Source organism: Oncorhynchus masou, chromosome 9, assembly GCF_036934945.1.
Source record: "Oncorhynchus masou masou isolate Uvic2021 chromosome 9, UVic_Omas_1.1, whole genome shotgun sequence".
NCBI classification, from domain to species: Eukaryota; Metazoa; Chordata; class Actinopteri; order Salmoniformes; family Salmonidae; genus Oncorhynchus; species Oncorhynchus masou.
Genome location: NC_088220.1, coordinates 38,947,772 through 38,962,632, shown reverse-complemented (window position 1 = coordinate 38,962,632; position 14,861 = coordinate 38,947,772). Strand labels below are relative to the sequence as shown.

At 44.7% G+C, this 14,861-nt stretch overlaps 1 protein-coding gene across 3 annotated transcripts in view; it reads right to left on the bottom strand.

The window, feature by feature from the left end:
• The window catches only part of LOC135545978 (teneurin-3-like), a 162,506-nt gene that overhangs the window by 76,465 nt on the left and 71,180 nt on the right, over nucleotides 1–14,861 (bottom strand). For 2 of the 3 annotated variants that reach the window (XM_064974000.1, XM_064974001.1), the window contains exon 2: nucleotides 9,415–9,640. In XM_064974000.1, the coding sequence (XP_064830072.1) occupies nucleotides 9,415–9,640 (226 nt within the window). Of the gene's footprint in view, nucleotides 1–9,414; nucleotides 9,644–14,861 lie in introns of all 3 variants that reach the window. The other variant, XM_064973998.1, reaches the window with a different exon arrangement.

Here is a 14,861-nt window from a genome sequence, read left to right as displayed (position 1 = left end):
TTGCAAATCCATCTCCAGGTCATATTTCCTTTCACCTCAAACGTTTGCTGGTGCTCTAAACAGAACAACTAAACCGAGGAGGCAGAGTCATTATCAGAGGCCGTCTAACCATCTCTTATTGTTGATAAGCACAATGCACAATTGTCCATTTGGTTTCTTTGAGAAATAGTGTGGCCCTATAAAAGAAAAGACTCACCTAGTTGGCATGTAGTTGAAGTCGGAAGTTTACATACACAATTCCTGAATTTTAATCCTACTAAAAATTCCCTGTCTTTTAGGTCAGTTAGGATCACCACTTTATTTTAAGAATGTGAAATGGCAGAATAATAGTAGAGAGAAAGATTTATTTCAGCTTTCATTTCTTTCATCACATTCCCAGTGGGTCAGACGTTTACATACACTCAATTAGTATTTGGTAGCATTGCCTTTAAATTGTTTAACTTGGGTTAAACGTTTCGGGTAGCCTTCCACAAGCTTCCCACAACAAGTTGGGTGGATTTTGGCCCATTCCTCCTGACAGAGCTGGTGTAACTGAGTCAGGTTTGTAGACCTTCTTGCTTGCACACACTTTTTCAGTTCTGCCTACAGATTTTCTATACGATTGAGGTTCGGGCTTTGTGATGGCCACTCCAATACCTTGGCTTTGTTATCCTTAAGCCATTTTGCCACAACTTTGGAAGTATACTTGGGGTCATTGTCCATTTGGAAGACGCATTTGCGACCAAGCTTTATCTTCTTGACTGATGTCTTGAGATGTTGGTTCAATATATCCACGGAATTTTTCATCCTCATGATGACATCTATTTTGTGAAGTGCACCAGCCCCTCCTGCAGCAAAGCACCCCCACAACATGATGCTGCCACCCCGTGCTTCACGGTTGGGATGGTGTTCTTCGGCTTGCAAGCCTCCACCTTTTTCATCGAAACATAACGATAGTCATTATGGCCAAACAATTATACTGTTGTTTCATCAGACCAGAGGACATTTCTCAAAAAAGTATGATCTTTGTCCCCATGTGCAGTTGCAAACCATAGTCTGGTTTTTTATTGGCGGTTTTGGAGCAGTGGCTTCTTCCTTGCTGAGCGGCCTTTCAGGTTATGTCAATATAGGACTTGTTTTACTGTGGATATAGATACTTTTGTACCTGTTTCCTCCAGCATCTTCACAAGGTCCTTTGCTGTTGTTCTGGGATTGATTTGCACTCGCATTAAAGCACATTCATCTCTAGGAGACAGAACACGTCTTCTTCCTGAGCGGTATGATGGCTGCCTGGTCCCATGGTGTTTATACTTGCGTACTATTGTTTGTACAGATGAACGTGGAACCTTCAGGAATTTGGAAATTGCTCCCAAGGATGAACCAGACTTGTGTTCTACAATTTCTTTTTCTGAGGTCTTGGCTGTTTTCTTTTGATTTTTCCATGATGTCAAGCAAAGAGGCACTGAGTTTGAAGGTAGGCCTTGAAATATATCCACAGGTACACCTCCAATTGATTCAAATGATGTCAATTAGCCTATCACCTGGAAGCATGAGCAGCAAAGCGCAGTGGTTTTGTTTTTTATTTTTCATGAATTCACCTACAACTCCAGCGCCTGCAAAAAGTACTTGGGATGTGCAGATGTTATTCCGATTTTGTACTGTTTGTTACATACTTGGTGGACTTCCACCGAATAGAGGTCGCTCTCCAGTTTTGTGATGAAACAAAGGTGCGGTTGAATTTATTCTGCCACTGTGCCTTCTTATTGTCTCGGCCTTAGGCCTGTATATTATGGTCTCAAGGCATATGAACTAACAGGTTATAGAGCAAACCACGCAATTATCACAACACATTGGTTGTAATATGGATTTTGTTTCTTCTCTGGCTTGGCTTCCCCAGTGATTTTACCCATGCACTGCTACTGCATGACAACGACCAACCGTTTCACTGAGATGCCAAGAAGGCTGCAATTACACAAAGCATCTTCAAGGCAACTTTGGTTGCTTACAACGTACTTGCTTGATTGCTTTGAGAAACACCGTCCTGCAACTAATAAGCAACTCATCTGCAGCTTGGTTAAATTCAATAGCAACTTTAACTTTCTGCAAATAGTTGCAAGCAACTGCCAATCAAAACAAATGCTTTTGTCACAATCTATTAGGTCATCCGGAATGCCAACTCAGCTGTCATGTCAACAACACAGTTGTCAGTGCTGCAGGAACCATGATCAAGGTGGACAGAATGGACATTTGCCGAAATGGGAGCTGTGTAATTCAATATTGGCATCAGGGCTAGTAAAGGTTTATGTAGAGTACATGGGTTGCAGACAATAAATTAATGCTTTATATCTATTTCCTGAAATGTAAATTAGCTTTTATTGTTTAAAGAAATTGGTGTGTTTTTCACTATGTAATCATGACATTGGGTGGTTCAATGACACACGTACAGTGCTTTCAGAGAGTATTCACACCCCTTGACTTTTTCCACATTTTGTTCTATTGCAAAGTGGGATTAAAATTGATTTCATTGTCATTTTTGGTCAACGATCTGCACAAAACACAAATGTGAAAAAGTTTTTTTTTTTTTAAATAGATGAAAACAATGCATTTTTATATATGTTGTTACGCGGCGCAAACCGAGGAACCCAAGAGCAGACTCAGATGCGGAAGCAAGGATGAATGAACCTAAATGTTTATTGTACTCGAAATGTCCAAATGGTGTGTTGAACACCGTTTTCCACTCCCCCTTCTGATGCGCACAAGGTGGTAGGCATTCCGGAGGTCCAGTTTAGTAAACACTATGGCATCATGGAGGGGGGAAAAAGCCAAACTGATAAGTGGCAAGGGATACCTGTTACTAACAGTGATACTATTCAACCCACAGAAATCTATGCATGGCCTCAATGACGCATCCTTCTTGACAAAGAAAGAAAAACAGCTCCCCCTGGAGAGTAAGAAGGCCTGATATGTCAGACAGCCAGGGAGTCCTGGATGTATTCTTCCATGGCTTCTTGCTCGGGGTGAGAGACATTATACAACCTGCTAATGGGGAGAGGAGCTCCAGGCTGAAGCTCGATGGCACAGCCGTATGGCCGATGAGACGGCAGAGATGGGGTGTGGTGCTTACTGAATACAGGAGCTCGACCGTGATATTCTGGAGGAACAGAAGACAGGTCTGGGGGTTCTGGAATGGACTGGGGTGCAGACAAGGCAGGAGAAAGGGCAGAATGTAGACACTTAGAATGTCAAAAAGTACTCCAAGTATTAACCCTTCCAGGGGGGCAGTCAATCTGTGGGTTGTGTAGCTTTAACAATGGATGGCCCAGAACCAGAGGTGGGTGAGAACAGTCGATTATGTGGAAACTGATCTTTTCCTGGTGATTTCCAGAGAGACGCAGGATAACAGGAACTGTTCTCTCCAAAACACGGAAGATTAACTTTCCATTGAGAGCGCGAGGTGAATGGAGCAAAACAGTGTCCATACCCAACTGAGTAACAACCCCATCGCCGGCGCCTGATTCGATGAGAGCAGGCGGAGGAAAAGCCTGGCTCTGCCACACAAGGTTGGCCTCAAGTAGGGGTCTGGGAGATGATGGGCAGGCGATTTGGTGCAACAGTATATCTCCCAGTACCGCTGAGCCCCCTCTTTTGCTGGACGCAGGGAACAAGTGGAGACCAGGTGACCAACCTGGCCATAATATAGATAGTTCCTAGTACTGAGACCCCGCTACCTCTCCTCTGGAGATAGACGGGCCCGGCAGAGCTGCATGGGTTCAGGTGATGTGATGCAGTCGGAGAAATTGAGCAAGGCGCAGAAGTTATGGGACATGCAACCCTACCTCCCCTCTCCGTCCGACGCTCACGGAGACGGTTGTCAATGCGGATAGTAAGAGAAATTACTTTGTCAAGTCCATCAGGCTTCTCTCTGGTCACCAACTCGTCCTTGAGGGTCTCAGTGAGTGCGTTGCGGAATGCTCCCTGAAGGGCCTCATCATTCCAGCCGCTCTCTGCAGCGAGGGTGCAGAACTCACATGCCATCACAGCCACAGTCTGAGAGCCTTGACGAAGGGACAGAAGTCGTTTGGCAGCATCCTTTCCACAGGCCGGGTGCTCAAAGACCGTCCTCATCTCATCAGTGAATCCACTGTAGGAGAAACAGATAGATGACTCTCTCCCAAACCGCAGTGGCTTAGGAGAGCACTGCTCCCCGAAGGCATCCAATCAAAAAAGAAATCTTGGCTCATTCACTAGCATAAGAGTAGGGCTGTTACTCAAATACTAGTGAACATTGTACACGAAAGGCTCTGCAAACGCCAAGATTGCCATCATAACACTCAGGAGTCGGGACAAACGGCTCCAGGGGTAGAGAAGAGGAACTGGAGACAGGTTGTGAACCTGTAGGAACTGTAGGTCAGACAGGTTCTTTGAAAACTCCTTGATGTTCCCCAGCAGGGTTTTCAGGGCTTGGTCATGTTGCTCAATAAGGGTGCCTTGACCAACAAGAATTTGGTGAAGAGTAGGGGAGTCTGCTGGGTTCATCTCTTGGCCAGATCATACTGTTACGCGGAGCGAACACAGGGGAACCCAAGAGCGGACTCAGATGCGGAGGCAGGGATGAATGAACCAAAATGTTTATTGTACACAGAGAGATATGGAGTGAAGAACCAGGGTAGCTCAGATGAGTTGCAGAAAAACCCAAAGTGTAGAGTGAGGTTGGAGTTGACTGAGTTGAACAGGGTAAACCAGTCCTGAGGGGAAACCAAGGTGGTGATGAGTGAAATCAGGAGAAACGTGGTTGGGTGGTGAGATGTGGTACAGGAGACAGGAGCCACAGACAGAGTGGTAACTGCAATGAGAGGACAAAACGGTCTAAGGCAGGGAAACAAGCACAGAAGAGCAACAGGATCTTGATAACGAACAAAAGGATAGGATAATAACTGACTGAGCAGAGATTACGATCTGGGTAGAAGAGGCAGAAATGAGTATTTGTAGAGGTCTTGATTTATGGAATGAGTTGCAGCTGATAAGGATCTGCTCTGACTCCAGCACACCTGCCTCCAACCACATAATCAAACAGAGAGAGAGAAAGAGAGAGAGAGTGTACAGGGGGAGAACTGCAGGTCAAGAAGACACCGGAAAAACACCAGAGGGCGTAGCAAGAGCAGGTGTGACATATGTATTCACCCCGATGAGACAATACATATTAGAAAACACTTTGGAAGTGATTACGTGATTTTCGTTATAAAAGTCTTCAAGCTCTGTCAAGTTGGTTGCTTGTCATTGCTAAAAAGCCATTTGAAGTCTTGCCATAGATTTTCAAGATGATTTAAGACAAAACTGTAAATAGGCCACTCAGGAACATTCAATGTCGTCTTGGTAAGCAGTGTGGATTTGACCTTGTGTTTCAAGTTATGGTCCTGCTGCAAGGTGAATTGGTCTCCCAGTGTCTGTTGAAAAGAAGATGGAAGGTTTTTCTCTAGGATTTCGCCAGTTCTTAGCTGTATTCTTTTCTGTTTCATTTTATCATAGCAATACCCATAACATGATGCAGCCACCACTATGCCTGAAAATATGAAGAGATGTACTCAGTGATGTGTTGTGTTGGATTTGCCCCAAACATAATGCTTTGTATTCAGGACAAAAAGTTTAATTCTTTACCACATTTTTTGCAGTATTATTGAAGTGTCTCGTTTTCTGATACCACAACCATTAAACTGGTGAAATCACTGAACAGTTTCCTTCCTCTCCGGCAACAGAATTAGGAAGGATGACTATCTTGTAGTGACTGGGTATATTTATACACCATCCAAAGCCTCATTAATAACTTCACCATACACAAAGGGATATTCAGCGTAAGCTTTTTATTTTAGCTTTTTATTTTATTTTTACACATCTACGAAATAATGCTCTTCTTTGAGAGGCCTCCCTGGTCTTTGTGGTTGAATCTGTGCTTGGAATTCACTACTTGATTGTGGGATCTTAAAGATAATTGTATGTGTGGGGTACAAATATGGGGTAGTCATTCAAAAATCATATTAACGACTATTATTGCACACATAATGAATCAATGCAATTTATTATGTGACTTGTTAAGCACATTTTCACCTCCTGAACTGAAGGGGATGAAACCTTATTGACCTTATTGTACTTTGCTCTGTTCATCTTTGCCTCGATCCAGACTTCACCGTGGGAATGGTGCAGGGTTTCCTCCAGATGTGAAGCTTGGCATTCAGGTCAAATGAGTTCAATATTGGCTTCATTAGACCAGAGAATCTTGTTGCTCATGGTCTGAGACTCTTTCGGTGCTTTTTTGGCAAACTCCAAGAAGTCTGTCATGTTCCTTTTACTCAGGAGTGGCTTCAGAGTGACCACCGTGTCAATGGTCACCTCCCTGAACAAGGCCCTTCTCCCCCGATTGCTCAGTTTAGCTGGGCGGCCAGCTCTAGGAAGAGTCTTGGTGGTTCCATACTTCTTTCATTTAATAATGATGGAGGCCACTGTATTCTTGGGGATCTTCAATGCTGCAGACATTTTTTGGTACCCTTCAAAAGATCTGTGCCTCGACACAATCCCGTCTCGGAGGTCTACGGATAATTCCTTCGACCTCATGGCTTGGTTTTCGCTCTGACATGCACTGTCAACTGGAACCTTATATAGACAGGTGTGTGCCTTTCCAAATCATGTCCAATCAATTGAATTCACCACAGGTGGACTCCAATGAAGTTGTTGAAACATCAAGGATAATTCATGGAAACAGGATGCACCTGAGCTCAATTTCAAGGCTCATAGCAAAGGGTCTGAATACTTATGTACATAAGATATTTATTATATATCTTTATTATAAAATCTGTTTTCACTTAGTCATTATGGGGTATTGTGTGTAAGATTGCTGAGCATTGTATTTATTCAATCCCTTTTATAATAAGGCTGTAACGTAACAAAATGTGGAGGTCTGAAAACATTCCGAAGGCACTCTTAGGTTTTACACATTCAAATGTAACAAACAATACATGTAATAATAAATACAAATATACAGTAATGAAATGTATGTAAAACATTTACATTTTAGTCATATAGCAGAGGCTCTTATCAACTGCTCAGGCCTACGCCCCTTTTTTCTCAATTTCCGCCTGAATGACGTGCCCAAAGTGACACTTTGACGTTTGTAGAAATGTTAAAATAATGTAGGAGAATGTAACACAATATATATGGTAGGAGAATATCCCAAAAAAAACAACCAGCATTTTCTTCTGAGAGAGACCAACTATCCTCTTAGAAATACAAGAGAAAGGTCATATTGTAAAATAGCTCACTGGATGCAATTCCCATGGCTTCCACAGGGTGTCAGCAGTCTATGTTCAAGGTTTCAGGCGTGTAACTTCAAAAACAAATAAGAAATAACAGTTTTTGTAAGAGGACACAGTCTTGGAAATCCGCACCTGCTAAAATTGGTTTCCTATTGAACATACTTCTTTCCCAAAATAAATATTATAGTTTGATTACATTTTAGGGTGTCTGAGGAGTAAATAGAAACACATTTTGACAAGTTGAAACAAAGTTTAGGGGTAGAGTTTCGGATTCATTTCTCTACAAGTTGAACGAGTGTATTATTCAAATCGATGGCGCCAAATAAACATTTTGGGATATAACAAATGATTTTATCTAACTAAACCACACTACATGTTATAGCTGGAACCCTTTGGATGACAAATCAGAGGAAGATTTTCAAAAAGTAAGTGAATATTTAATCTTCATATGTGAATGTATGAAACCTGTGCCGGTGGAATTGTTTTTTGATGTGGGGCGCCGTCCTCAAACAATCGCATGGCATGTTATCGCTGTAATAGCTACGGTATATCGGATAGTGCAGTTATATTAACAGGAATTTAAGCTTTCAGCCGATATCAGACACTTATATGACCTAAATGTTTAAAATCCATTATAACTATTAGAATTATTTGAATTATGCGCCCTCCAGTTACACAGGAAGATGTCCCGCTAGCTGGACACGATCCTTGTTATCAAGGACGACTGACTGGTAAGTGCATTCATCTTAAGAAAGATGGGTGAGTCAACCACATTTCACAGTCAAATATACAGGATACGAACATTCCATTCAAGCAAAACAATAGATATATAGAGTTTTACAAAAAAACTAATTTTCACTCACACCTAAAACATATGAATTAGAAAATCTGAGAACAGTAATATTTTACTCACACTCTAGCTAGCAATGAGGTAACCCAGCTAGCAACACATTTGCTAGCTAGTGCAGCTCATGATGAACAAGGGGGCCCCCTCAGTGGAAATTGGTCAGAGAGGGGTCTGGATTCACTTAAAAAAAGTAAATGTATTGACTTCCAAACCATGGACCTTAACTGACAGCTGTGTTGTTGATTGGCTGTTGCACAACGTTGCGACGTTTTGACTGAATGCAACCAAGTAGCAGATGAGTTGCTTATTAGTTGCAGGGGGTGTTTCACAGAGCAATCAAGAAGCAACTCAGCTGCAAACAACTAAAACTGTGTGTAAGTTGTGTTGTGTAACTGCAGCCTAAGGAGACATAAAAGAGAAGCACCCATGGCCGGCCTTAGCATTTTAGCGGGATTTGATTGGGTGGCAGTTTTAAAGCCAATTTCCTGCAATTCTACACAGTTTGCCATGACTTGTGCCATGTTAATGATATCTGAGTGAGCGTGACTAACAAAATCAATGGGGGCCCCCTGGAGGTCAGGGCCCCTTTAGACAGCTGGCTAGACTAACTTACCAATATTAAAATTGGCTAATGGCCAATTGAGTGACTATCAGTGACTGACATAGCAAGAGAACATTTAGAACATACCTTGTGTATTCTACTATTCTAACGCCAAAAGTAAATTGTGGCTAATGATCTCGAACCAAGTAGACTGGTGGTTTGGTTACAAATGGCCATACTCAGCTTTCTACTCTTGTTCCGTCTCCATTGCTGCCCACAAACAAAAATGAAAAGGATGGCACAAAATAGTCTGTCTAACACCTCCATAGTTAAAAATCGCTGTCAAATTACGTCATTGGTTGAAGTCTTAAAACCTCTTAAAATCTCTAGCCGTTTTTCCGGGAAATGAAACCTAATCCTGTTTCGGCAAATGGAAATCAAACAAGAACCAGCAAAGCTAGTTTGTGCTGGTTCTGGCACAACCTGGCATGGTTTGGTTATTCTAATGCAATTTCTTATGCCTGGGGCTGGCCCTGGATGCACCAGAAGATGAAGAATCGTACACTCAAATTGCAGCGCACCAATCACATTCTTCATTAAACTTAGATATGAAGCTTTCCAGTGGGAATACAGATCCTGTAGAAGATTCATTCCCCAGAGGTGCAGTGGGTCGTCAGATCCCCCATATTGTATTGGATGTCACAAACTGTTACAAATCCTCAGGTGCATTGTGGGTCACTCACCTGCTCTCCAGGGCCACATTGCTGTCCAGGACCCAGCTGTCTTGTAGCTGGACACATTCAGCTGTGCTCTGCAACTCAGCCACCAGGCCAGCCGAGGGGGGCGGGCTCAGGCTCCGTTGATTGGCCAGCGAGCCGCGGCTCAACGACGTAATCGACGGGTGCTGTTTGTTGTGAGTGGGTGGAGCTGGTGGTAGAGGAGGCTGGCCTTGTTGACTGGACTGTTGGTCTCCTGTTGAAAGGGGAACAGAAAGGAGACTGTAAGCACATGATGATAACACCTGAATGTAAAACTAAAACCTTGTACTCAGCTAAGTATAGTACAGCTGTCTGGCATTACATAGGGCTGTTATTATCTTGTGGGGGAGCTGCCTGCAATAGCTTGGTGATTGTGTTCGGTATAAAGCCGTGGCCATCTGACAGACAAAGAAAAAGTAAATACAACCTAAAAGTGCACATCAAATGGACGAGGTGACATCACAACATGAAATAAGAGCTTTTTATGGCGACACACATTTCAATTGTAGAAAACACAAAATGGGTGAAGGTTTGGTATTCTTTAAACCAGAAAGTCATTTAGAGAGGCAGCTGTTTCTTTTGGGGTGCTTAACAGAATGTTTCATGTTTGATTACAGCTCGAGGAGGCTCTCAAATAACTAATGACCAGAACATCCATTAGAGCGCTCAGAGAACATGTTTTCCAATTTCACACAAAGTTATGTAATTGTCCCCCAGATTGACATGCCATGATTATCCCTCCATCGTCGTCGTTAAGAGGTAAAATCTACAAAGCTGACATTTATGATTTATGCAGTAAATAAAAAATAAAAATGTTTCACCTTTATTTAACCAGGTAGGAAAATTGAGAACAAGTTCTCATTTACAACTGCGACCTGGCCAAGATAAAGCAAAGCAGTTTGACATATACAACAACACTGAGTTACACATGGAGTAAAACAAACATACAGTCAATAATACAGTAGAAAAATAAGTCTATATACAATGTGAGCAAGTGAGGTGAGATAAGGGAGGTGAAGGCAAAAAAGGCCATGGTGGCAAAGTAAATACAATATAGCAAGTAAAACACTGGAATGGTTGATTTGCAGTGGAAGAATGTGCAAAGTAGAGATAGAAATAATGGGGTGCAAAGGAGCAAAATAAATACAGTAGGGAAAGAGGTAGTTGTTTGGGCTAAATTATAGATGGGCTATGTACAGGTGCAGTAATCTGTGAGCTGCTCTGACAGCTGATGCTTAAAGCTAGTGAGGGAGATAAGTGTTTCCAGTTTGAGATTTTTGTAGTTTTTCCAGTCATTGGCAGCAGAGAACTGGAAGGAGAGGCGTCCAAAGGAAGAATTGGTTTTGGGGGTGACCAAATGGAGTTTGGTTTGAAGTGATTTGGGCAATCTTTCAGTATGATCAATCTTAACAGTATGATTTTTAAAGTAAACAGCGGGAGTTGAGATGTTAGAACAATGCTTGGTCGCCTGCTGGATGTTCTAATGGTCAGCTTATAGTCTTCTAATGGTTTCTACTTGTTATTTTGCCAATTCCAGGCCTGCAGAAAGACCCAAGAACATTATGACAAGTTATGGCCAGCAACATGGACTGTGCTAAAATAATAACATGAGTGAAGTCATTCAGAAATGATTTTTGGGACAGTCATGGGGTAGCTTCCCATTTCTGTAGTTTCCCATGCTTCGCAGTATGTTGGAAACACCCGCTTTAGCTACAGAAAGTCAACATACGAGAATACCCCTAGAGTCTGCGAGAGTGGGGGCGGAAGATGACTCATTGGCTGACAACATGGTAACGACTGGACTGGAAACGACTACGAGTAATGAGAGCACAGCACAAGAGAACACCACAGCAACTGTCACAAGTTCTGCTGCAACAGTGGGCCACAAACAGATGCAGGTATGTGTCTGTGGTTGGAGGAAAGTTACATCACACCATGGGCTGAGGATCCACCAGGGGAAAAAGGGGTGTTTGGGTAAAGAGAGACAGAGAACTCGCATTGATTACTTTCTGCGAAAGCGATCAAATCAGTCGAATGAAGCACAGCAACTGGACGCAAACCATAGTTTGCAGTGCATCAGTACCACTGTCATGGAGGACATAAACTCAAGCACCGAAGTAGCAACTGAAGTGGAACCAACAACAGGAGTGGAACTCACCCAGCCTCCCAGACCTGCAGTCGAGAGGAGACTACCAGGGCACAGACCGTATGTGAAGTGGCCTGGCGCCAGTGACAAGAAGTTGTGGGAAACAGTGAATACTGACCTTACTTTGACCCTCGAGAGTCTTCGAGGCACAGTGGAGAAGAAGTTGGAGAGGATGGGGGACATCATCTATGAGTACGGGACAGAAAGATTTGGAGTGGAAGAGGCAAAAGGCGGGAGAAAGGTTCCAACCCCACCAGTTTCCAGGAGGCAACAAGAAATCAAGCGCCTCGTTCAAGAAAGGCGGCAGCTTAAGAAACAGTGGAAGAAGGCCTCGGAAGTGGAAAAGGAGGGCATAGAGGCACTTCAGGCTGACATCAAAACCCGGTTGGCATCCCTCCGTAGAGCAGAGAACCTACGGAAACGCAGAAGGAAGAAAGAACAAACTAGAACTCGATTCTACAAAGATCCTTTCAAGTTCCTTAAAAGTCTCTTCACAAAGGAAAAAAGTGGAGCTCTAAAAACAACAAAGAAAGACCTAGAGGAGCACCTGAGAACAACAAACGTTGACTCAAAGCGACATGAACATCTGGCCATCCCATCAGATATCCCACCCATTGAACCCCCGGAACATCATATTGAGATCAGCCCTCCGACATGGAAAGAGGTGGAAAACACAGTTCGACGGGCAAGAACAGCATCAGCCCCGGGGCCAAATGGAGTCCCGTACAAAGTGTATAAGAACGCACCAGACGTCCTGAGGTTCCTCTGGAGGCTTATGAGAACAGCTTGGCAGAAGAAGATAATACCCAAAGTGTGGCGTAGGGCAGGCGGGGTCCTGATCCCTAAGGAGAAGGATGCAGTGAACATCAGCCAATTCCGCCCAATCTCCTTATTGAATGTTGAGGGTAAAATCTTCTTTAGGGTCATTGCCCAGAGGATGGCCGAGTACCTGCAAAGGAACGCGTACGTCGATACATCTGTACAGAAGGCAGGAATATCAGGGTTCTCTGGCTGCTTGGAACATTCCAGCATGATCTGGCACCAGATCCAAATGGCCAAGGTGGAGAAAAGGGACCTCCATGTAGTCTTCCTCGACCTCGCCAATGCATTTGGCTCTGTGCCCCATGAACTCCTGTGGTCTGCCTTCAGATTTTTCCACATACCGGACACCATCACAAACCTGGTGAAGTCGTACTTCCAGGATCTGCAGTTCTGCTTCACCACCTCAGAGTTCACCACCTCATGGCAGTGCCTGAATGTAGGTATAATGGCGGGATGTACCATTTCTCCGTTGGCATTCACAATGGCAATGGAGGTTATCATCAGATCCTCAAAATGGGTTGCTGGTGGACAGCGAGTCGACTCTGGTTTCCGCCTCCCTCCACTCAGAGCCTACATGGACGACATTACAACATTGACCACCACTGTCCCATGCACCAGGAGACTGCTCAGAAAACTCGAGGAGAACATCAGCTGGGCCCGTATGAAGATTAAACCATCCAAGTCACGCAGCATCTCGATTGTGAAGGGAGTACTCTCTGACCTGAAATTCTTCATCGGAGATGACCAAATCCCAACAGTGTCTGAGCAGCCGGTAAAAAGCCTTGGAAGGTGGTATGATGCAAGCCTGAAGGACAAAGACCAGGTGCAACAGCTGCGCAAAGACATCAGTAGTAGCCTACAGTCCATCGACAACACCCAGCTACCTGGAAAGTTAAAGGCCTGGTGTCTGCAGTTTGGTCTCCTACCCCGGGTGTTGTGGCCCTTAGCACTGTATGAGGTTCCAATCTCAACAGTGGAGAAGATGGAAAGAGGAGTCACAGGCTACTTAAAGAAGTGGCTCGGAGTTCCACGATGCCTTACCACCATAGGCCTCTATGGAGATGGTGTCCTCAAGTTGCCCCTCACCAGTCTAACAGAGGAATTCAAGTGTGCAAAAACCAGGCTCCAGATGACACTGAATGAATCTCGAGACCCAGTGGTGAGCAATAACGCGCCGACCTTGGCAACTGGGCGCAAATGGAGGCCAGGAAAAGCAGTCCAGGAGGCAACAGCAGCCCTCAGACATGCTGACATTGTGGGTCATGTTCAGCAAGGAAGAGGAGGCCTTGGGCTAACTAGCCGTGCTGCTTGGAGTAAGGCCACTGCACCAGAGCGGCGGAAGATGGTAGTGCAGGAAGTACGCCATCAGGAGGAGGCTGCAAGGAGGGCCAAGGCAGTCTCTCTTGCCAAACAGGGACAGTGGACTCGATGGGACAGTGTGGAGAAGAGGAAGATCAGCTGGAAGGATCTGTGGGCCATGGAAGCGAGGCGGTTGAGCTTTTCAATCAGAGCAACATATGACGTCCTTCCAACACCAGTTAATCTTCACCAATGGTATGGTGAAGATCCGGACTGTGCCCTCTGTTCCATGCCAGCCAACCTCAGGCACATTCTCACAGGGTGTAAAACAAGCCTCGCCCAAGGACGCTACACTTGGCGTCACAACCAAGTCCTTAAAAACCTTGCGTCCGCCCTGGAGGACAAGCGAGCTGCCACCAACTCCCTACCACCCACAGCAGCATCACACTCCTTACGGACAAACTTTGTCCGCGAAGGGGTTAAACCACCGAAGAGCGGCTCTACACCATTAGAGCGAGACCAGCTGCGCTTGGCCCGCGACTGGAAAATGCTAGCTGACATTGGCCGGCAACTTGTGTTTCCTCCGGAGATCGCAACCACCACCCTAAGACCTGACATGGTGCTCTGGTCCCGTTCACTCAATAAGGTCTTCATCATTGAGCTCACAGTACCCTGGGAAAACTCAGTAGATGAGGCTTATGAGCGAAAACATCTGCGCTATGCTGATCTAGCTGCCGAAGCACGGCATCATGGCTGGAACACAGAAGTCCGACCAGTGGAGGTGGGCTGCAGAGGTTTTGTGGCAACATCTACAACCAGACTGCTTAGAGACCTGGGAATTAAGGGCCAGAGCCAGCGTTCGGCAATCAAAGCTGTATCAGAGGCGGCAGAAGGCAGCAGTCAGTGGCTCTGGATGAAGAGGAAAGACCCCAGCTGGGCCCCGAAGTGAGAGGGCCAGGAGGTATGCGGTCAACAATGCTTGACTCAGGGAGGAGGACGCCCCTGCCATGCATAGTCCCATGGGATGTTGGCTATCAACAACAAGGCAACTCCTATGACTAATTGGGAATGGGACGCAAGCGTAGGATTGATCACCCTGTCGCTGGCCGCCTTTGGGGAGGGTGTATAGTGTGAAAGGCCGAAACACCCTAGGAACCAAAGGTAC